Source organism: Balaenoptera borealis, assembly GCF_965194805.1.
Source record: "Balaenoptera borealis genome assembly, chromosome: 8".
Classification (NCBI taxonomy): Eukaryota; Metazoa; Chordata; class Mammalia; order Artiodactyla; family Balaenopteridae; genus Balaenoptera; species Balaenoptera borealis.
Window position 1 is genome coordinate 115,261,318 of NC_138865.1, and position 21,049 is coordinate 115,282,366.

The following is a 21,049-nucleotide window of genomic DNA, read 5'->3' on the forward strand; positions in this document are numbered from 1 at the left end:
GTGACCAATTGGGTGCCATGCCCCTGAGCCAATCACTTAATCCCTTAGGCCTTCAGTTCTCATAACTACCCATGGGGTAGGGGGTGGGCTCAAATGCAGCTTGCTTGCATCTTTGAGCCAGGGACCTTCTGAGATCACAGCTCTGCTGAGTGACTGAGGAATATCTCTGACCACTATGCTGAGTTCAAGGAAGGATTCCAGAAGAGTTCTATCTTAACACTAAGACCCCAGTGGGTTCAGTAATGGGAGAGGTGCTACGGGGAGCTGGGAAGGGCCTTCATCTCTGCTCTGCACTGGGGGAGCGTTAAGCCTCCACGCGGTTGACCTGATTTCTCTCTCCCTCATTCCTGCTTTTTGCTCGTCCCCTCTCACCTCTGCTCTCTGCCTTGCCCTTTCCCGGCCTTCCTTGTCTCTCTCCTCCGTCTCTCCCTCATCCTTGTCCCTCTCCCCGCACCTGCTCCCGGGCCATCCTCTCCCAGAACCTGGAGCGCAGCGGAAACCAGCACAAGGCGGAAGTGGAGGCCATCATGGAGCAGCTGAAGGAACTGAAGCAGAAGGGAGAACGAGACAAAGAGTCCTTGAAGAGGGCCATCCGAGCCCAGAAGGAACGAGCTGAGAAGAGTGAGGAGTACGCTGAGCAGCTGCACGTGCAGCTTGCTGACAAGGTAGCCGCCTCCCCGAGAAGGGCGGGCCCACGGTGAAGCGTCGGGGGTGGGTTGGCTGCCGGCGGATGGCTGCTTTGAGCAGGGCGAGGCGAAAAGCTGAATAGAGGTGGCCAGGCGGGCGAACGGAGAGGAAGATGGCAGTGGAAAGGGTGAATGAGCTGGGAGGACTGCTGGCTGGGTGGAGGGAGAGGTGGGGGGGCAGTAAATGGGTAAAAGGATGACAATGGGGGTGGGCAGCTGGCTAGAGACAAGTGGAGGGTTTGTGGGACATTTTAACCGCATCCATATTGTGGGTGGGAATGACGGTTAAGGAAGGATTTGCAGTCAGGGCGCGTGGGATGCTGGAAACTGAAAAGCAACAGCTGGGCTCCCGCTTCACTCTCAGTGCTTCTAGGAAGGAATTGCAGGAGTGAGGTTGAAGTTATCAGGGTGAGGGGTGACCTGGGGTGACTCCCAGCTCGCTTGGCTTCAGCGGTGACACCAGGCTGATGGGCCCTTCTGTCCCATGTTCCCAGGATCTTTATGTTGCTGAAGCTTTATCCACTCTGGAATCATGGAGGAGCCGCTACAACCAAGTTGTGAAGGACAAGGGGGACCTCGAGCTGGAAATTATTGTCCTGAACGAGTACGTCTGTGTTAGGAGAGGGCGTGTGGGCCAATGGGAGGAGGGGGGTGTGCTAGTGCACGGCGCCAGGCAACCCGCGACAGCTCACGTCGCTCACACGGCTGCCATCTGGTCTCCTCTGGTCAGGGGCTGCATCGGACTGAGCTGTGGGCGGCCCTGGGGTCGGCCTTCTGGTTGGACCCTGTGTCCTGGCTCCAGCCCCCCGCCCCAGCGTCCTACCCCCCGGCAGGCACTATGCAGGGGCCTTCTCTGCTCACACCTGGGCTTGAGCTGGGCCCCCGTCTGCACAGCATGGGAAATGGGCACAGGCACGCTGGTATCCTCCTTACTGTCCTTGGGGCACGGGGCAGCTGGTAATCCCTCTGTCTTCTCTCAGTCGTTTTGTCCACCAGTCAGTAGGTCAGAGGTATGGCCTGGGAGTAGGGGGCAAAAGTGGCCTCAAGTTGAAGGTTACTGAACTCATACCTTTCTTGCCACTGGTGAACTGTCAACAGTGACCATTCTCAGAGTCAGCTATAGTCATGTGATCATTCATTTAAAGATACTTATCAAGCATCTACTATATAACAGGCTATGTGTTGGCCTTGAGGGCTACAGCAGTAAAAAAAAACAAGTGCATTGGACTTCCCTGGTGGCGCAGTGGTTAAGAATCCGCCTGCCAATGCAGGGGACACGGGTTCGAGCCCTGGTCTGGGAAGATCCCACATGCCATGGAGCAACTAAGCCCGTGCGCCACAACTACTGAGCCTGCGCTCTAGAGCCCATGAACCACAGCTACTGAGCCCGCGTGCCACAACTACTGAAGCCTGCGCGCCTAGAGCCTGTGCTCCGCAACAAGAGAAGCCACCGCAATGAGAAGCCCGCGCACCGCAACGAAGAGTAGCCCCTGCTCACCACAACTAGAGAAAGCCCATGAGCAGCAACGAAGACCCAATGCAGCCAAAAATAAATAAATGAAATAAATAAATTTTAAAAATTAAAAATTAAAAAATAAAGTTGCGTAGGAGTTTGCTGGTAAACCAATACAAGGTGTTTGCTTGGGCCTAGTCAGTACTCACTAAATATTTGCTGAGTGGTGAACTGTAATTTATCAATACTGAAAATACACTGTGCAAAGGTTCTGCAGTATCAGGTGGGTCTACAGTCCAGAGCCCCAGTGCTCCCCTCCTCAGTCTCTATTCTTGGATTATAGCCCTGCTGAGGGCCTGCGGGTAGGGGAAGGGACCAAGGGAAGCATGTGCCTTGTTATTGCTCATGGCACCTGCCCTCGCCTGGGGGAGACAGAACCCCAGTGTAATATGTGTCTGAGGGAGACGGGTGCCTGGGGTTATCCCTGACCACTGGGCCTGCGAGTTCTGTCCTAACTTCAGTTCCTAATAGGTTAAGAGATCCAGGGGGTGCCGTGGGGAGCTGGGGAGGGACTGCGTCTTCTGGCCATTGTCTTCAGGGAGTGTCTCAGCCTCACGGGAGGATCAGAACAGAGAAGGCTTCTTGGAGGGGGTGGTATGGGAGACAAATCTTAAAAGGCTGTTAATACGAAGTGGGATACCTGGGAATGCCACAGGCAGCAGTGGCAGGGCAACTGCTCCTCGGGGTGGAGACTGGGGAGCAGGCAGGGTGCCAAGAAGAGAGACATGGGTGACCTGGGTAGGAACACTTGGCCCTACTCCATACCAAGTCCCGGGCTGCTCACAACCTGTGGAATTGATTCTGTCTGCTTTCACTTTGTGACCTTCCAGCCGGGTGACAGATCTTGTAAACCAACAACAAACCTTGGAGGAGAAGATGCGGGAAGACCGGGACAGCCTGGTGGAGAGACTACACCGGCAGACTGCCGAGTATTCCGCATTCAAGCTAGAGAATGAGAGGCTGAAGGTCGGTAGTGAGAGCCGGGACCAGGACGGTTGGGTGGAGAGCAGAGGCTGGTGGTACTCCTGGTTGGGCCCCAGAGATGACCACCGGGGCCTTCAGAGGGCCTGGAGGCAGCAGTGTGATAAGAGGGCTTGTTCTGGAGTCGGAAAGACCCCGATTCAAGTCGTGACTCTGCCTCTTAGAGCTGCAGGACCTGAACGGGACGTTTCCTCCTGTGTTGCTGCAGTTTCCTCAGCGGGAGGAAATGAGGTCCTTGTGAGAAGGTGGTGATGCATGTGAAGTGCTTAGCGTGACAGCCCGTGCATGTGAGACGGACCTGACTTTGAGGTTAACACTGACTCTCCTGGGGCACTGCTGGGCCCCTTCACATGCATTAATTCTCACTTTAACCTCCCAGTAGTGTAATTATTGTCGCTACTTTACAGAATAAGGAAACTGAAGCTTAGAGAGAGTTTAAGTTTCTTGCCAAAATTTTGCCCTTGGAAGCGTTGGAGTTGGGATTTGAACCTCAGTCTGACTCTGGGGCTCTAACCACTAGCTCTTGACCACTCCCTCTACACCCTCCCAGCACACCGAGGGCGAGAGGCAACCGAAAAGAGGTAGATGTTGCAGAGCCAGGTTTGATCTTGGTTTTTAGTTGATCTGGGCAATAACATCTGGATCTATTTATTTATTTATTTATTACTGATTTTTGTTAAGTAAAATTGATTTTGAGGAAGTATAATACAGAAAGGTACACAAAATGAACATAACTTTGTCCATCAGTCACCCTGATTGAACCTTAAAACCAGCACCCCGGTGGCCTTGCCTAGTTACAGACACCCCCTGCCAAGGGCACGGTTATCCTGACTTCTGTCACCACAGATTAGTTTGCCTGGTTTTGAACTTTGTGCCTGGCCTTTATGGCTTTTACTCAGCATTAAGTTTGTGGAAGTTATCCATGTCCTGTGTGGCAGTTCATCATTCTCAGTGCAGTGCAGTGTATGAATGTACCACGATGTGTTTATCCATTCTACTGTAGATGGACATTTGGGTTGTAGAACACCCTTGTACCTCTTTTGGTGCATATATTTGGTGTATTTTTACAGTTTCTATACCTTGAAGTATAATAGAAATGCCAGGTCATCAGGTGATATACACAAATTCAGCTTTGGTAGATGTCATCAAATAGTAAAGCAGTTGTACAGATTTCCACTCCCATCAGGGATATGTGAGATAACACTTGGTATTGTCCATCTTCTTCATTTTAGCCACTCTGGTGGGAGTATAGTAGTATCTCATTTGTTGTAGTGCAATTGTTGGATAAATGACAGACAACCCCCATGTCTAACAATTAGCTGGGGTATTGGTTGCAGTATGGTATGTCTGTGTGGTGAAACACAGTGTGACTGTTCAAAATGATTGTAGAAGTGTATTTTCCTAGCTGTTATCATTACAAAGGTAAAATATGCTCGTAGTGAAAGTTGAAAACATCACAGAAATGTTATAGAGAAGTGAAGGTCTCTGTTAACCGTAGATGTGTATCTTTCCAGTTTTTTCCCCTGATACTCACATACACATTCAAACACATGCACATCCATTCATCCAGCCATTATTCTGCAGCTCGCTTTTCTCCTTCAACCATATTCCATGGATATCTTTTTAGATTTTTTTTTTTGCTTTATCTCTTTCTTTTAAATGATTGCTTATTGTTTTACTGAGATACCGTGATTTATTTTGTCCCATCTGCTAAGGTGAGCATTTGGGTTGTAGGAGAACATTCATTGATGAGAGAAGTAGTTCCCAACTTACTTGTTAATTGAAGCAGTTCATTGCAAGGCAGTAAGTATATCATAATCCCATTCTTACTGGAAAAAATAAAATAGCTACACAGTTATCAATATATAGCCATATAATAAGGCATCATGATTCATTTTTCTTGGTTTTATATCCCTTTTCTTTAGTGATAATGTAGTGCTCTTTTTTTTTTTGGCCAAGCCACAAGGCTTGTGGGATCTTAGTTCCCTAACCAGGGACTGGACCCGGGCCCCCGGCAGTGAAAGTGCCGAGTCCTAACCACTGAACCACCAGGGAATTCCCCCATAATGTACTGCTTTTGTAATAAGAACAAAAAACATAGGAGTCTCTTATTTGCATCTGTATTCACTTGAGTTGGTCTTATCAGGAATCCTGCCCTGGTGCCTCTCTGAGGAAAACTGCTGGCGTGGGTTTGAGTAGGTGGGGCTTCCCTTTGCTGGCCCCTCAGAGTAGGAGCTGGGGTTGGGATGGCCACCTGCTCCGGAACCTTCCCGCTGGTTACCGACGAGCCATCCCTTCTAGGCTAGCTTCGCCCCGATGGAGGAGAAACTCAACCAGGCGCACGTCGAGGTTCAGCAGCTGAAGGCATCGGTTAAGAACTACGAGGGAATGATTGACAACTATAAGAGTCAGGTAGGCCTCTCAGGTGCCAAGCCTGCCAGGGCAGCGCCTCCCAGCAGGCTGGGATGGAGATTCACCATAAGGCCTCTCCTGGGAAGGTGTTTTTCACCAAAACTTGGCTCTGCCCAAGATGGCCCGATGCTTTGTTGGTCCCCAGGTGATGAAGACCAGACTGGAGGCTGATGAAGTGGCTGCCCAGCTGGAGCGCTGTGACAAAGAGAACAAGATCCTTAAAGACGAGATGAACACAGAGATTGAGACGGTACTGCTCCCCTTGCTCGCCTTCTTCCCCTACCCAGTCCCGTGTCTGTCAGTCTGTCCCTCTTGTTTGTCATTGGCCCTCTCCGATGTGGGTGACAGAGATTCATGAAGGTTCTTATTGCTGGGCTGGTCCACTCTACCGTGTACGTAGTCTCTCCTTCCTCGTCTCATCTCTTCCTTCTCTCCTGCTTCCTCGTTATCCCTCTTTCTCATCCTTGTTTCCTTCTTTCTTCACTTTCCTCAAAAAAAATTTCCCCTGCTTGGAACATCCAAGTGGATTCAAGTCCACAGATCTGCCAGGCCTTAGCTGTGCCTATTTCATTCTGTGTGGTGTCTTTATTTTGTGCCAACCAAAAGTGTTCCTCCTGTCCCCTTCCCCAAAGAGCCTTATTCTTCTAGGGACGACTTGGCTCTCTAGAAGCAAAGGGGTCATCTTAATAGTAACCCTGGAGATGGATTGAGTCCAGGCTCAGCCATTAACTTGTTGCATAACCTTGGGCAAGTCACTGCCTCTCTCTAGTCCTCAGGCCCCTCGTTAATACAAGGATGGACTAAGAACAGATAGGTCGTAGCTTTCCCTCTGACCTAGAGCATCGTGATTGCCTTCCTAGGGGCTTTGAGGTTAGACTAGACTTGAATCCTGGCTCTGCCAATTTGTAGCTGAGTGACCATGGGCAAATGATCCTTTGATCCTCAGCGTCCTTATATGGGGATAACAGCACCTACTTAATAGGTTGTTGTATGAATTTAATGAGTAATGCCTGGGTCCTGGAGTTTGCTACGTGGTTGCCATTATTCTTCAATGACTGAAGGAGTGGCAGGCTCAAGTGGCCAGTCAGGGCCAAGTGTGTCCCCCCAGAGAACAGCTAGACACCCTCAGTGGCCTGCAGGGAGGCCGCACTTCTGCCCGTGGATCTTTCAGGATCCTTTCTGGGGACTGAGGGCGGCCCTGCCCTAAATCCAAAGCACTCTGCCTGGCCTCTTCAGCAGCCAGGCCCTTCCCAACGGCGGGCCCCTCTCTCCCACTCCAGGCGCGGAGGCAGTTCCAGTCCCAGCTGGCTGACCTGCAGCAGCTGCCTGATATTCTCAAGATCACCGAGGCTAAGCTGGCAGAGTGCCAAGACCAGCTGCAGGGCTATGAGAGGAAGAACATCGACCTCACAGCCATCATATCAGACCTGCGCAGCCGGGTAAGGGACTGGCAGAAAGGTTCCCACGAACTGGCCCGAGCAGGGGCCCGCTTACCAAGATGAGCTGCACGCCCCCCCCGCCCCAGGGAGGACCACTTCCTTTTTCTTGGCTGCCGCTTTCTCAGAGGAGTGAGCTATCATCGGTGCTGTGAAATAAAAGTCTGGTGTGCCAAATGCCTTGTGTTTGCACCAAGTGATTGTAGTCATAGGAGCCGCCACTCGATTGGAGCTGCCGGGCCCTCCTGCTCTTGCCCCCCGAGGGCTCCAAGTCTCCGCCGGCCTCTGCCCTTCACGCTCCGCTGCTGCCCTCTGCCATGCGCCACCAGCAGACACCAAGCCATAGGTTTTCTTTTTTTCCATCTTTCTCTTGCTTTAGCTGCCTTTCCGTAGTCTTAACAGACCCCTTGCCTGAGCTAGGGGTCCTGAAAGAGGACTTCCTTTCTACCAGAAGCAGTCTGCTTCTGGGTTACTGGAACCAAGCCTACGGTGTCTAAGAGAGGAAGAAATGCTATGCCTCTCGTCTGCACTGTGACCTTGGGTAAGACCCTTCCCCCCTCTTAACCTGCTTCCTTGTAGTACCAGTGAAAGTAGCTACCATTGTTTGAGCACGTGCTCGGTGCTCCAGCATTCCCTGATTGAATTCTCCCAGGAACTTTGTAAGGGGTCTTATTTTCCCCGTTTTACAGAAAGCAGCCCAGGGCATAGAGAGGAGAAGTCATTGCCTGAGGTCACAGAGCTAATACTTGTCAACAGGGATTGGAACCCAGCCAGCTCTGTCTGGTTCCCAAGCCCAGGTTCTCAACACTCTTAAATCACTAGGCTTCTCTTGAACCTGAGCGTTCTCAGGGCCTTTCAGGCCCAGACGTCTGAGGCTTCTGCAGAAAGCAGCCTTCTGGATAACTTCTCAAACTTGCCAGCCAGAAGGACTCAGTAGATTTTCTGTGGCCTTGCCTGCATTTGTCCCCAGTTAAGAAGAATGAACTCAGCGGTCCCAACAACATCCTCGGTAAAGCTCCGTGGTGTGTCATGTGGGCCAGTTAGGCCTGCCGTCTGCTTCTGCCTTCTCACGTCCGCCCAGATCCCACTGACTGGCCTCTCCTGATCAAGGAAGTGTCGTCGTGGCTCTTCAGGATCGAAGCTGGCTTCTCTCGGCGCGGGAAAGCCTTCAGTCTCGGGGGTCGGGCCTAACCTGTCCCCTCTCTCCCCTCTCCTCCAGGTTGTGCGTTGAGACTCAAGATGCCTGCTGAGGGCAGTGTGCCTTTCTCCTGGGTGTGGATGACAGGTCACAGGGAGAAGGGAGGGCTGTACCGGGAAGTTCTTTGGTAAACCAGTCTGTGTTCCTGTCATTTTAGATCGAACATCAGGGGGACAAGCTGGAGATGGCGAGAGAGAAACATCAGGCTTCCCAGAAGGAAAATAAACAGCTGAGTCTGAAGGTGGATGAACTGGAGAGGTTAGAGGCACTTGGTCCCATCTCTGTCCTCTTCCTAGGACCTGAGACTTTCAGCCACTTAGCTGCTCTGGGCTTAGTGTGCAGAAGTGTTTGAGGGACTCAAGGCCCTGGAAGGTACTAGGCAGACCTTAGAGGAAAAGCTGCTTCCATTGCAGTGGTAAGCGTTGTGGGAGAGAGGAAGGTGGTCTCTGACCAGGGGGGACGCTCCATAACAGTGTGATCAAGATCAGACCATCCATAGGCATCACCTATCAGAAAGGCACGCTTCGTCCCAGCAAACCGGCAGGGCCAGGAGGCTGCAGTGGGGGCCTCTCCCCATTCTGCTCTTTGTTCCCGATCGTCCTTCCCAAGACCTTTCTGATCTGTTCTTCCCTGTTCCTCACGGACTGTTGGAAGCAGTCGGGTAATGAGGACATGTTTTGGAATCAGAAGCTCTGGCCCTTGGTCCCAACTTGGCCACTTAACCTGCATTGTGATCTTGAGCAAGTCATTTCACCCTTTGAACTCTGTTTACTCATCTTGAGAAAGGGACCAAGGTAGGGATAACAATCCAGCTCATGGGGTTATTGTGAGTCCTCCATGAGATAATCCTCAAAGGGCTTAGCACATTACCCGGCATGCAAAAATGCACCATATAGGTTAGTATATACGAGTTGGTATTTTAGATGTGAGGAAACTGACCTCCGGGAGAGGTTAAGTGACTTGCCCAAGGTCACATAGCTGGTACTTGGCAAAGCTGCGACTTAGACTGTCTTCCTCCAGGGCTTTTAGCGTCTGTAAAATGAGGGCTGGGGCCTCAGTTTTCAGAGATGAAAGGCTTGGGGTCCCAGGAGGCTGTAACTGGCCCAGGTGGCTCACACAGCCTGCCAGCAGGGACTTAAAGCAGGTGGTCTTCCCTGGGCTCCACCTCTACTCTGCTGGCCTCGAAGATGTAGCTGGATTCAGCAGGACTTACAGAGCTCCTTAAATTGGAAGGTGCTCTGGAAGTGCAGTGGGGACCATGTGTACACACGGGATGGTCACTGCTGCCCCATGGCTGGTCATGTATGATGTTGAGTGGTCCAGCTGAAGTCCCTTTGCTGAGGGAGGCAACAGTGAACAGAAGAAGTTGAGCGCGTGGGTTTCGGTGACAGACGTGCTAGCTGTGCTGGCCTCAGCCAATGACTTCACCTCTCTTCAGCTCAGTTTCTTCATCTGTAAAGTGGGGATCATGGTGGAACCCACCTGCCTGAGCCGCAAGTTGTCACATTACACGTGATGACATACAGACTTAGCACAGCCGCGGTCAGTCTGTGCTTCTCCCACTCTTCATACAGCTCCTTGCCGCCTTGCTGCTCAGCAGATTTCTTTGGTTTATTCCTGTTGTTCCCTGGAGATTCTTGGTGTGATGAGAACCCCAGCCCGGGGTGGCTGGCAGCCCCCAACTCTGTGGAACAGGACAGGTAGGGGGACGAGCAGGATCTGATTGAATGCTGTCACCTAGGAAACTGGAGGCGACCAGTGCCCAGAATATCGAGTTCCTACAGGTGATTGCCAAGAGGGAGGAGGCAATCCACCAGTCCCAGCTGCGACTAGAGGAGAAAACCCGGGAATGTGGGACGCTGGCGAGGCAGTTGGAGAGCGCCATTGAAGATGCCAGGAGGCAGGTCAGTCTCAATTCTATTACTAACCTATCTCTGTGTCTTTGGACAAATCGCCTAACCTCTCTGAGCCTATCTCGCCATCTGAGAAATGGGCATATAGAAGTAGTACCTGCCTCATGAAATCATCATAAGGATCAAGTGAGCAATTATTGTAAAGGACTTGGCACTTTTTTCACAACTGCTCCTTTGATTGCTGCCTGAGTGGGCCTCAGACAGGTGTACCACGTCTTAGGTGATGACTCATGGAGCGTTGGCAAAGGGCAGGTAAAGCGGGGTTGCAGAAGTTGTCCCCATAGTTTGCTCCTGCCCTGAGGCTCCAGAGAATTGTCCGCAGCGAGACCAGTTAGTGGGAGCGGCCCAGCCTTCTCTTTACCAGGTGTTCCCCATGCCAGGTAAGCCAGCCCCACCTCTGTGCCTTTCGGGCAGGTGGAACAAACCAAGGAGCACGCAGCCTCCAAGGAGCGAGCAGCCCAGAACAAAATCCTGGACCTTGAGACCCAGCTGAGCAGGACCAAGACTGAACTCAGCCAGCTCCGGCGGAGCCGGGACGATGTGAGTCGGGCTGGGGGTGGGAGGATGGGGTAAGAGCAGACAAGAAGGGAGTGGGTTGAGATCTGAGCTTCCTGGCGCCTGCAGGGCAAGATGTTTTGTTGTTTTTATGAATATGACATGGTTTTATTTTTCTCGCATCACTTTCCCATCCCTTCAGGATATCTCAGGCCAATCCCCTTTTTTATTAACAGTTTTGTTAAGACAGCATTTACCGTAAAATTCCCTCATTTAAATTGCACAGTTTAGTGGTTTTGAGTATATTCAGTGTTGTGCCGTTATCACCACAATCCAGGTTTAGAACATTTTCAGAAAGAAAATTACCCGTTAGCAGCCACTCCCATTCCCCTGCCCTCAACCCCTGGCAACCACTAATAACGTCTCTGTCGCTATGGGTTTGTCTGTTCTGGATGTCACACACACTTGGCCCCGGCCCCGTTCCTCCTCTTAGGCTGACCGCCGCTACCAGAGCCGCCTGCAAGACCTGAAAGACCGCCTGGAGCAGTCGGAGAGCACGAACCGCAGCATGCAGAACTACGTCCAGTTCCTCAAGTCGTCCTATGCCAACGTGTTTGGGGATGGTCCCTACACTTCCTACCTAACGAGCTCTCCCATCCGCTCCCGGTCTCCTCCTGCCTAAGGCGGCCACTCTTGGGCTAGGAGCTCGGATGGATGCCGTGGGAACTGAGGCGTTGCTAAGCCATACCCGGAAAGCCTGTTGGTTTTCCTCTCTCGTCCTGTGATGAAGTATGTTCAGGATCTTGTCTTAGCTACTAGCTCCAGAAAAGTGCCTGAAGCAGCAGGGGATGAAGCAGAACCCACTTAGTTCTCTCCTCTCTGATAGCATCGCCTGACGGGAGTTTTTAATTACCCTGACAGGCCTTAAAGTTACTACTATTAGGGTCAGATTTTAACTCACCGTGACTTTGCTCATTCCTTCCGCAAGAGGATGTTTGGACTGGACTTTCCCTCCAGTTCCCTTACAGCTCTCTTCTTTTTAGGACTCTCTCTTGGGTTTTCCCTGACCTGAACCAGCAGGAGCTGTTCGCCAGAGGTCCTCACCGCTCCTCATGTTCACTTGCTGTTTTCCTTATTTCATGGGTACGGTGTTTTCCCCAAGGTGCTCGCCTCCCAAGCCCAGTGGAAACCTCTCACAGCCAAGTTTCCTCAAGGCCACTTGCCCTCACGCACTTGCCAATAGACACTCGAGGGCTTATGTCCAGTTCACCTTGTAAAAGTACAATCCCAATCTCATTGATTTTTCTCTTTGCCAGGTTTGTATCTGTGGAATGCATTTATTCTTGAAACATGTGCATTGTTTTACAAAAAGCTTTTATAATCAATATTTAAGGCTCCATTGGATGATTTCCTTTACCCACCCCAGCCCTCTTCTAAAAATGATTCAGTAAAATGCTGCAGGAGAGCCAGTAAACGTTTTTAAAGGACTTGGTGCATGAGACTCTTCATTTCATTTTGACCAGGTTGGCTCTTTCTCCTTTGTGTGCTTTCACTTACAATTCCATGAAAGGCCTGGAGGAGACACACTGAAAGGCACTGCTCAGTGTGTGAGGGCAGACTACTTTAGCTGTTAGGACGAAGACGGGATGTGTATGTATTACTATTTTTTTAATGTTAATTGCTTTCTGAATGATAAGATTATGGGCTATTTTTGTTCTCTTCACATTTTCCTGTATTTAAAAGAAAAAAAAATTCTTCAGAGAGAAGAGAACAAATGTGGTATACTATGCTGGTACTGACCTCTGGGTGATCCAGTCTGGTCCTCTCTCAGCCACTCTAACCCAAGTCCAAGAACTCCCCTGTGTCCTCAAAAGCAATGGCTCCCACCCAGGCATCTGGATTTCACTACCAGAAGCACCCCCGCCCCCCATCCCCCCGTTTTGGAGACATTCGTGGTTTCCAGCTTTTAATGTTTTGGGTTTTTTTGTTTGGTTGGTTGGTTTTTAATTTTATTTCCAGCTTTTGATTTTGCTAAGGAAGTTCACTGAAATCACTACTACCAGCTACCACTGCCACAAAACCAAGCCTATTTTCACACCCTTAACATAAATGGACTTGAACTTTCATGCGATGTATGAAAGCTCTTCCTAAGAAAAGACAGTTGGCAAACTTACACCAATGTGCATACATTTCTGTATATCCCATTGTTTTTGTCAAACTAATGAAAACCTCCTCAGTGCAGGGTTCTGCTATTTGTAATGATGGTGTGGGAAACACCTCTTTTCCGGCCCATTGCTGGGATTCTCCCAAGAGCGTTCTATTTTTCTTCGTAAAATGTTGTATTCCAAAAAGTCCAGAGAGTTTGTGGAAAATGTTTATATTGCTTCAAACTCGAGAGTTTTCCTTTCTGCCTCAGACTGAGATCCCATGAAATGGGCAAAAGGGTCAAAAGTTAAAGGGTCCTAGTTAAAGCTGGCCTCAGGCAATGGTGAACATTTCATTTACTGAGATATAATTCACATAAAATTCACTCTTTTAAAGTGTACAATTCAGTGGCTTGTATTATATTCAAAGTTGTGCGACCACCACCTTTATCTAATTCTCGAACATTTTCATCACACCCCAGTGGAACCCATACCATTAGCAGGTGCTCCCCATTCTGCTCCCCCCAGCCCCTGGCAACCACTAACAGTCTCTTTGTTTCTCTGGCTTTGTCACTCTGGACATTTCACATAAATCATACCATATTGTGACTGGCTTCTTTCACTCAGCATGATGTTTTCAAGGTTCATGTCGTAGCATGTATTTGTACTTCATTTTTATGGCCCAATAATATTACATTCTGTGGATACACCATATTTTATTGACTCATTGGTTGACGAACACATGTGTTTCCATTTTTTGGCTGTTATAAGTAATTCAATATTCTACCAGTTTTTTGTGGACACATTTCTTTTGCGTATATATTTAGTAGAACTGCTGGTGTAATGGTAACTTTATTTTTGGCCGCAGGCAGGCGGGATCTTAATTCCCCGACCAGGGATGGAACCCGCGCCCCCTGCAGTGGAAGCGCAGAGTCTTAACCACTGCCAGGGAAGTCCCTCTTTAACCTTTTGATGAACTGCCAGACTGTCTTCCACAGGAGTTGCCCCATTTTAGAGTCCCACTGGCAGCGTATGTATGAGGGTTCCAATTTCTCTACATGCTCATCAATACCTATTCAGTTTTCTGCAACCTGGAAGGCCCAGCCTTCTGAAGCCCCCAGGTCAGAGGTCCCTGCAGGGGAGTGAACTGCGGGCCAAGCCCTGTGCGCAGGCGCGTTGGTGGGCGGGCTCAGCGCCGGAGGCGGGGCCATGCAGCCGTTAGGGGCGGGGTTGAACTGCGCCGCTACGTGTGCGCCCCGGAAGCGGAAGCGAGAACCTGTTTCCGGGCGGCTGATTCGAGGACTTGTTTTGTACCAAGCGGCGCCCCTGGAGAACTGCAGCGGGGCAGGCCATGCCTTCCGAGGGTCGCTGCTGGGAGACCCTGCAGGCGCTGCGCAGGTCTGACAAAGGTCACCTTTGCTACCACCGCGATTGGCTGCTGCGGGGCGAGGTGAGCAGTGGCCCCAAAGGGGGCGGTGGTCCTTCCTGCCCCTCGTCACGGGGCTCTGCTCTTCCCTAGCCCTTGGCATGTCCTGCGCCAGGGAACCCGTGCGTTCTTGTAACAGCCCGGGTTTGCTGCTTGACTCCTGTGTGTGCATCACCGTCTCTCGCCTATTCTAGCCTTCCGTAGAGCGCCCCTTCAGAGATGCTCTTTGAAGGCTTCATTGCTCCCCGCAGCCGGCGTTAGGTGCCTGCGCCTATGTTGTCAAAGCAATCCTGGCCTCTCAGGGTCAGTTAGGTTACTGCGCGTCTCTTGTGTTAGGAGATCCAGATTTAGCGGTGAACGGTTAACAGGACCTAACCTATTGCTGCCAGTGAAATGACCAAATTTTTAGACGACGTTGGACGGACCTGGGAACTTTAATGGGGGCTTGGTCACTGCATCTAAGATTCGCAAAGCCCTGTACTAGACCGCGCAGGTGGGGGAATATAGAGACAGTTAAGGCATAGCTCATCTTACCGAGTTGCTGGTAATCTAGCTACAGGTATGATGTCTTGTCTCTTCAGACTTAAATGGGAAACACTTCTAAAGCATTTCTGTCTTTATGTCTTTGACGGTTTTAAAGAATACATACCTTACATTCTATAGGATGAATTCCAGCATGAATCTGTATGGTGTAGACTCAGGTTATGCATTCTTGGCAGAAATACCACAGAAATGATGCTGTGTTCTCAGTAAGTCACATCAGTCACACATAGATGCTTCAGCCCATCCCAACACTGGTGATGCTCACCTTGATCACTTGGTTACAAGGGTAACTTCCAGATATTTCCACGTAAAATTCACTTAAAATTCATCATTTTCCCTTTTGTAACTTCTTAGTATTTTGTTGGGAGGTAGTCCAAGATTACACCAAAATATTTTTTTCTTATCAAACCTCCACCCTTAGCATTTATTGGTGATTTCTTCCTGAATCAATCTTTTCTGTGATGTAGACGAATGGTGTTTCTTTATAGCTACCATTCCTACGTTTGTTAGCTGGCATCCTACTGTAAGGAAGAGCTTTCTTTTCTCTTCCGTTTAATTATTCATATCAGAATCCTCATGGGTTCCTTCTGTTTAATTGTTTATATCAGTATCCTCATGGGTTCCTATTTTATTCAGTGAGTCGTGATCCACTACTTGTAACCTTGTGTGTGTATATTTGCCAGTTTATGTCTTTTGCTCATTTTTCTATTGGGGTTTTGCCAATATTTTATAAGTTCTGTATGTATTAGGGATAATATTCCTTTATCTGTGATATATATTGCATCTTTTTTTCTAGTTTGTCAGTTGAAATTGTTTTCTCCGTTGATGGTGTTTTTTATGGGTATGGGTTTATTTTTTACATTTGAAACTTGGCTCGTGGAATTTATTTTGGCGTAAAGAAAGAGTAAAAAGTTGTCTCAAATTCAACATCCTTCCATGATAAAAACTCTTCCCGAAGTGAGTATAGAGGGAACATATCTCAACATAATAAAAGCTACTTTATTATGGGACAAATAAAGCTACTTTTATTGTGGGACAGACCCACAGCCAACACAATACTCAGTGGTGGTGAAAAGCTGAAAGCCTTCCTACTAAAATCTGGAGGAAGACAAGGATACCCCCTCTCACCACTCCTATCTAATATAGAATTGGAAGTCCTAGCCACAGCAGTCAGACAAGGGAAATAAATAAAAAGGTATCCAAATCAGAAGGGAAGGGGTAAAATTGTTATTATGTGCAGATTACATGGTACTATCTATAGAAAACCCTAAAGACTCCACAGAAAAACTACTAGAACTGATAAATAAATTCAGCAAGGTAGCAGGATATGAGATTAACATACAGAAATCTGTTGCATTTCTTTACACTAACAATGAAATATCAGAAACGGAAAGTTTAAAAAAAAAAAACCAAACCCTTTTAAAGTCACATTTCCCCCCCCCTAAAAAAAACCTTAGAAATAAACCTGACCAAGGAGGTGAAAGACTTATATTCTGAGAACTGTAAAACACTGATAAAGGAAAGGAAATTGAAGATGATTCAAAGAAATGGAAAGATATCCCATGCTCTTGGATTGGAAAAATTAATATTAAAATAGCCATACTACCCAAAGCAATCTACAGATTTATTGCAATCTCTATCAAATTACCCACGACATTTTTCACAGAACTAGAACAAGTAATCCTAAAATTTATATGGAAGCACAAAAGACCCAGAATTGCCAAAGTAATCCTAAGGAAAAAGGACAAAACTGAAGGCATAACCCTCCCAGACTTTAGACAATACAACAAAGCTACAGTAATCAAAACAGTGTGGTATTGGGACAAAAACAGACATATGGATCAATGAAACAGAATAGAGGGACCATAAATAAACCCACACACCTACAGTCAATTAATCTTCAACAAAGCAGGCAAGAATATACAATGGAGAAAGGACAGTCTCTTCAGAAAGGTGTTGGGAAAGTTGGACAGCTGCACGTGAATCAATGAAGTTAGAACACTTCCTCACAGCATACACAAAAATAAACTCAAAATGGCTTAAGACTTAAATATAAGACAAGACACCATAAAACGCCTAGAGGAGAACATAAGCAAAACATTCTCTGTTTTGACATAAATCATAGCAGTGTTTTCTTAGTCTTCCAAGGCAATAGAAATAAAGCAAAAATAAACAAATGGGACCTAATCAAACTTACAAGCTTTTGCACAGCAAAGGAAACCATAAACAAAACAAAGACAACCTATAGACTGGGAGAAAATATTTGTAAATGATGAGACCGACAAAGGCTTAATTTCCAAAATATACAAGCAGCTCATACAACTCAATAACAAAAACAAACAACCCATTCCAAAAATGAGCAGAAGACATTTCTCCAAAGAAGACATACAGATGGCCAATAGGCACATGATAAGATGCTCAACATCGCTAATTATCAGAGAAATGCAAATCAAAACTACACTGAGGTACCACCTCACGCTGGTCAGAATGGCCATCATTAAAAAGTCTACAAATAATAAATGCTGCAGAGGATGTGGAGAAAAGGGGAGCCTCATACACTGCACCTCAGTGTATGAGGCTTCCCTTTTGAAAAGATACCTGCACCCCAATGTTCTTAGTAGCACTATTTACAGTAGCTAAGATGTGGAAGCAACCTAAATGTCCATTGACAGATGAATAAAGAAGATGTGGTATATGTATACAATGAACTACTACTCAGCCATAAAAAGAATGAAATAATGCCATTTGCAGCAACGTGGATGGACCTAGACATTATCAGACTAAGTGAAGTAAGCCAGAAAGAGAAAGACAAATACCATATGATACCACAAGTGGAATCTAAAATATGATACAAATGAACTTTTTTTTTTTTTTTTTTGGCTGCATTGGGTCTTCATTGCTGCACGTGGGCTTTCTCTAGTAGCGGCGAGTGGGGGCTACTCTTCATTGTGGTGCGCGGGCTTCTCATTGCGGTGGCTCCTCTTGTTGTGGGGCACGGGCTCTAGGCGCACGGGCTCAGTAGTTGTGTCTCGCGGGCTCTAGAGTGCAGGCTCAGTACTTGAGGCGCACGGGCTTAGTTGCTCCGCAGCATGTGGGATCTTCCCGGACCAGGGCTCGAACCCGTGTCCCCTGCATTGGCAGGCAGATTCTTAACCACTGCGCCACCAGGGAAGCCCACAAATGAACTTATTTACAAAACAGAAACAGACTCACAGACATAGAAAACAAATATATGGTTACCAAAGAGGAAAGGGGAAAGGGAGTGGTGGGAGGGATAAATTAGGAGTTTGGGATTAGCAGACTACTATATATAAAATAGATAAACAGGGCTTCCCTGGTGGCGCAGTGGTTGAGAGTCTGCCTGCCAACGCAGGGGACACGGGTTCGAGCCCTGGTCTGGGAAGATCCCACATGCCGCCGAGCGACTAGGCCCGTGAGCCACAATTGCGGAGCCTGTGCGTCTGGAGCCTGTGCTCTGCAACAAGAGAGGCTGCGACAGTGAGAGGCCCGCGCACCGCGATGGAAGAGTGGCCCCCGCTTGCCGCAACTAGAGAAAGCCCTCGCACAGAAACGAAGACCCAACACAGCCATAAATAAATAAATAATTTTAAAAAGAAATAGATAAACAACAAGGCCCTACTGTATACCACAGGGAATTATATTCAATATCCTGTAATAAACCATAATGAAAAGAATATGGAAAAGTACTTATATATATATTCAGGTATGTGTATCTGAATCACTTTGCTGTATACCAGAAACTAACACAGCATTGTAAGTCAACTACACTTCAGTTTAAAAAAGAAAGTTGTTGTCTCAACATTACTTCCAATATGTCTTTAAAATGAGCCTTGTCACTGTATAAAGTGTGCATACAGCCTGTTTGCTTCTATGTCTAGATTATTCCCCATGGGTTGAATATCTGTTTATTGTATACACACTCTAGATCAGTAGTTCTCAACCGCAGCATCATTGACATTTTGGGCTCAGCCAGATAATTCTTTGTGGTAGGGGCTGCTGTTGCTGTATTGGGCATTGTAGGGTGTTAAACAGCATCCCTGGCCTCTACCCAGTAAATGCCAGTAGTATCCTCCCAGTCGTGACAACCAAAAATGTCTCCAGACATTACCCAGTGTCATCTGGGGAGTAAAATTATCCCTGCTGGAGAACCACTGATTTACGTAACATAATAGCTTGTGATTTCTGAGTAGTTATTATGTGCCAGGTACTGTGCTGAGTTCTTTATATCTATTACTCATCTAATTCTCCCCAAATGTTTTGAGGTAGATCCCCTATTATTCCATTTCAGAAGAAATGAACCTTAGGCACAGAGAGGTTAGGTAATTTGCCCATGGTTATACAGGTAAGTGGAATACAGAGATGGAATTCAAACCAAGAAAGGCTAGTTCCAAACTCAAGGCTCTTAACACTATTATACTGTTTTTCCATGTTTCCTGATAATATTTTCCTGACACTGAGTAAAGTTCTCAGCCAAAATTTGCTGTATACTTTAACTACAGTTAAGTAGTGTACGTTTCTTTGGTTTAGAGCACTGTACACCAAACATATAGAGATAACAGATAACTGGTACAGTTGAACAACTCCACACACATATTGGAGAGTGTCTGGGACTTGTTTTATGGTCTTTATATTGTAGAACCTATTTTATTTAAGCCATTGGCTCTTACATCAGTAACCACTTTTTAATTAATTAATTAATTTATTTATTTTTGGCTGCGTTGGGTCTTCGTTGCTGTGCGCGGGCTTTCTCTAGTTGCTGCGAGTGGGAGGCTACTCTTCTCTGCAGTGCGCGGGCTTCTCATTGCGGTGGCTTCTCTTGTTGTGGAGCACGGGCTCTAGGCGCGCGGGCTTCAGTAGTTGTGGCTCACAGGCTCCAGAGTGCAGACTCAGTAGTTGTGGTGCACAGGCTTAGTTGCTCCGCAGCATGTGGGATCTTCCGGACCAGGGATCAAACCCATGTGCCCTGCATTGGCAGGTGGCTTCTTAACCACTGCACCACCAGGGAAGTCCCTCGTAACCACTTTTCTATGCCTATTTTTTATTTGCATATTTTCATTTTAAAAAGTATAACATGTTCATTTAGAAATTAGATACAAAAAAAAAAAAAAGAAATTAGATACAGAAAATTAGAATAAGTAGAAATATGTCACTGATCACCCAAGCTTAACTTCTGGTATATTTCCTTCAAATTTGTTAGGGTATTTATTTGTATTTATTTTATATCATTGTAGACATATTTATTTATACTCTTGTTTTTTCACTTAAAATTGAATCTTGGGGGAGGAGGAAATGGAGTAAGGTCGTCAAAAAATAGAAACTTCCAGTTGTAAGATAGATAAGTACTAGGGATGTAATATACAACTTGACGACCGTTAGCTAACACAGCTATACCATATATAGGAAAGTTAAGAGAGTACATGCTGAGAGTCTCATCACAAGAATAAATTTTTTTTCCTTTTTTCTTTCTTTTGATTATATCAATATGAGAAGATGGATGTTGTTAGTTGAACCTATTTAATCATTTTACAATATATAAAAATCAAACCATCGTGTTTACGCCTTAAACTTTTACAGTGGTGTATGTCAATTATTTTTCAATAAAACTGGAAAAATTTGAACCTTACATAGGATTCACAATTGGTATTTTTAAATGACTAATATTCACTGAGTGTGTATACCATAGTTTACTTCAAAATTCCTTTCATGTTCTTTTCTGTTACAACATTTTAGATTGCTTTCAAATCTGCTTTAATGACCATCTTTGTGCATTGTTCCTTTTTCTGTAGTTAGGGTTATTTAGTCTGATACTCTAAAAGGATAATAGTCAAGGTCATTATCAAGAAGCTACTGTACTTTCTCTTCATCTCTGATTGTTAATACAGTTACTTTGGGTCTTTGGTATGTATGTATGTATATATTTATTTAGGCCTTCTTAGGTTTTCAGTAAAGCATGTAGTGGATTATAAGGACAAAATTATTTTTGATTGCTTAGATCAGTTGACATGCAAGTTGAGCTTAACCTTCTTCTCTCTAGGATGTTTTAGAAGAATGTATGTCTCTTCCCAAGCTGTCTTCTTACTCTGGATGGGTAGTAGATCATGTCCTACCCCATATGCAAGAGAACCCACCTCCCTCTGAGACTTCAACATCCCCTAGATCTACTTCAGCCCTCGACCAACCTTCATTTGTTCCCAAATCTCCTGTCAGAGACCCTGCCTTCTCACCAGCCTCCTCAGCAACACCAAATGGAACCAAGGTAACGCTTTTGATCAACTTAAGGC

General features: G+C 47.1%; 2 protein-coding genes across 16 annotated transcripts in view; both read left to right on the forward strand.

Moving 5' to 3' along the window:
- Positions 1-12,121, forward strand: part of ODF2 (outer dense fiber of sperm tails 2) — a 30,240-nt gene extending 18,119 nt beyond the window's left edge. For 12 of the 15 annotated variants that reach the window (XM_082403443.1, XM_082403438.1, XM_082403445.1 and 9 more), the window contains 10 exons: positions 480-665; positions 1,181-1,290; positions 3,030-3,165; positions 5,482-5,592; positions 5,738-5,842; positions 6,873-7,031; positions 8,384-8,484; positions 9,968-10,130; positions 10,554-10,679; positions 11,128-12,121. In XM_082403443.1, the coding sequence (XP_082259569.1) occupies positions 480-665; positions 1,181-1,290; positions 3,030-3,165; positions 5,482-5,592; positions 5,738-5,842; positions 6,873-7,031; positions 8,384-8,484; positions 9,968-10,130; positions 10,554-10,679; positions 11,128-11,316 (1,386 nt within the window). In that variant the 3' untranslated portion in view covers positions 11,317-12,121. Of the gene's footprint in view, positions 1-479; positions 666-1,180; positions 1,291-3,029; positions 3,166-5,481; positions 5,593-5,737; positions 5,843-6,872; positions 7,206-8,383; positions 8,485-9,967; positions 10,131-10,519; positions 10,680-11,127 lie in introns of those variants that run through there. The other 3 variants (XR_014247807.1, XR_014247808.1, XM_082403444.1) reach the window with 3 other exon arrangements.
- A 1,907-nt stretch (positions 12,122-14,028) lies between these two features.
- Positions 14,029-21,049, forward strand: part of GLE1 (GLE1 RNA export mediator) — a 40,897-nt gene continuing 33,876 nt past the window's right edge. Inside the window, exons 1-2 of the mRNA XM_082403456.1 lie at positions 14,029-14,228; positions 20,803-21,024. Of these exons, the coding sequence (XP_082259582.1) occupies positions 14,130-14,228; positions 20,803-21,024 (321 nt within the window). The 5' untranslated portion in view covers positions 14,029-14,129. The remainder of the gene's footprint in view (positions 14,229-20,802; positions 21,025-21,049) is intronic.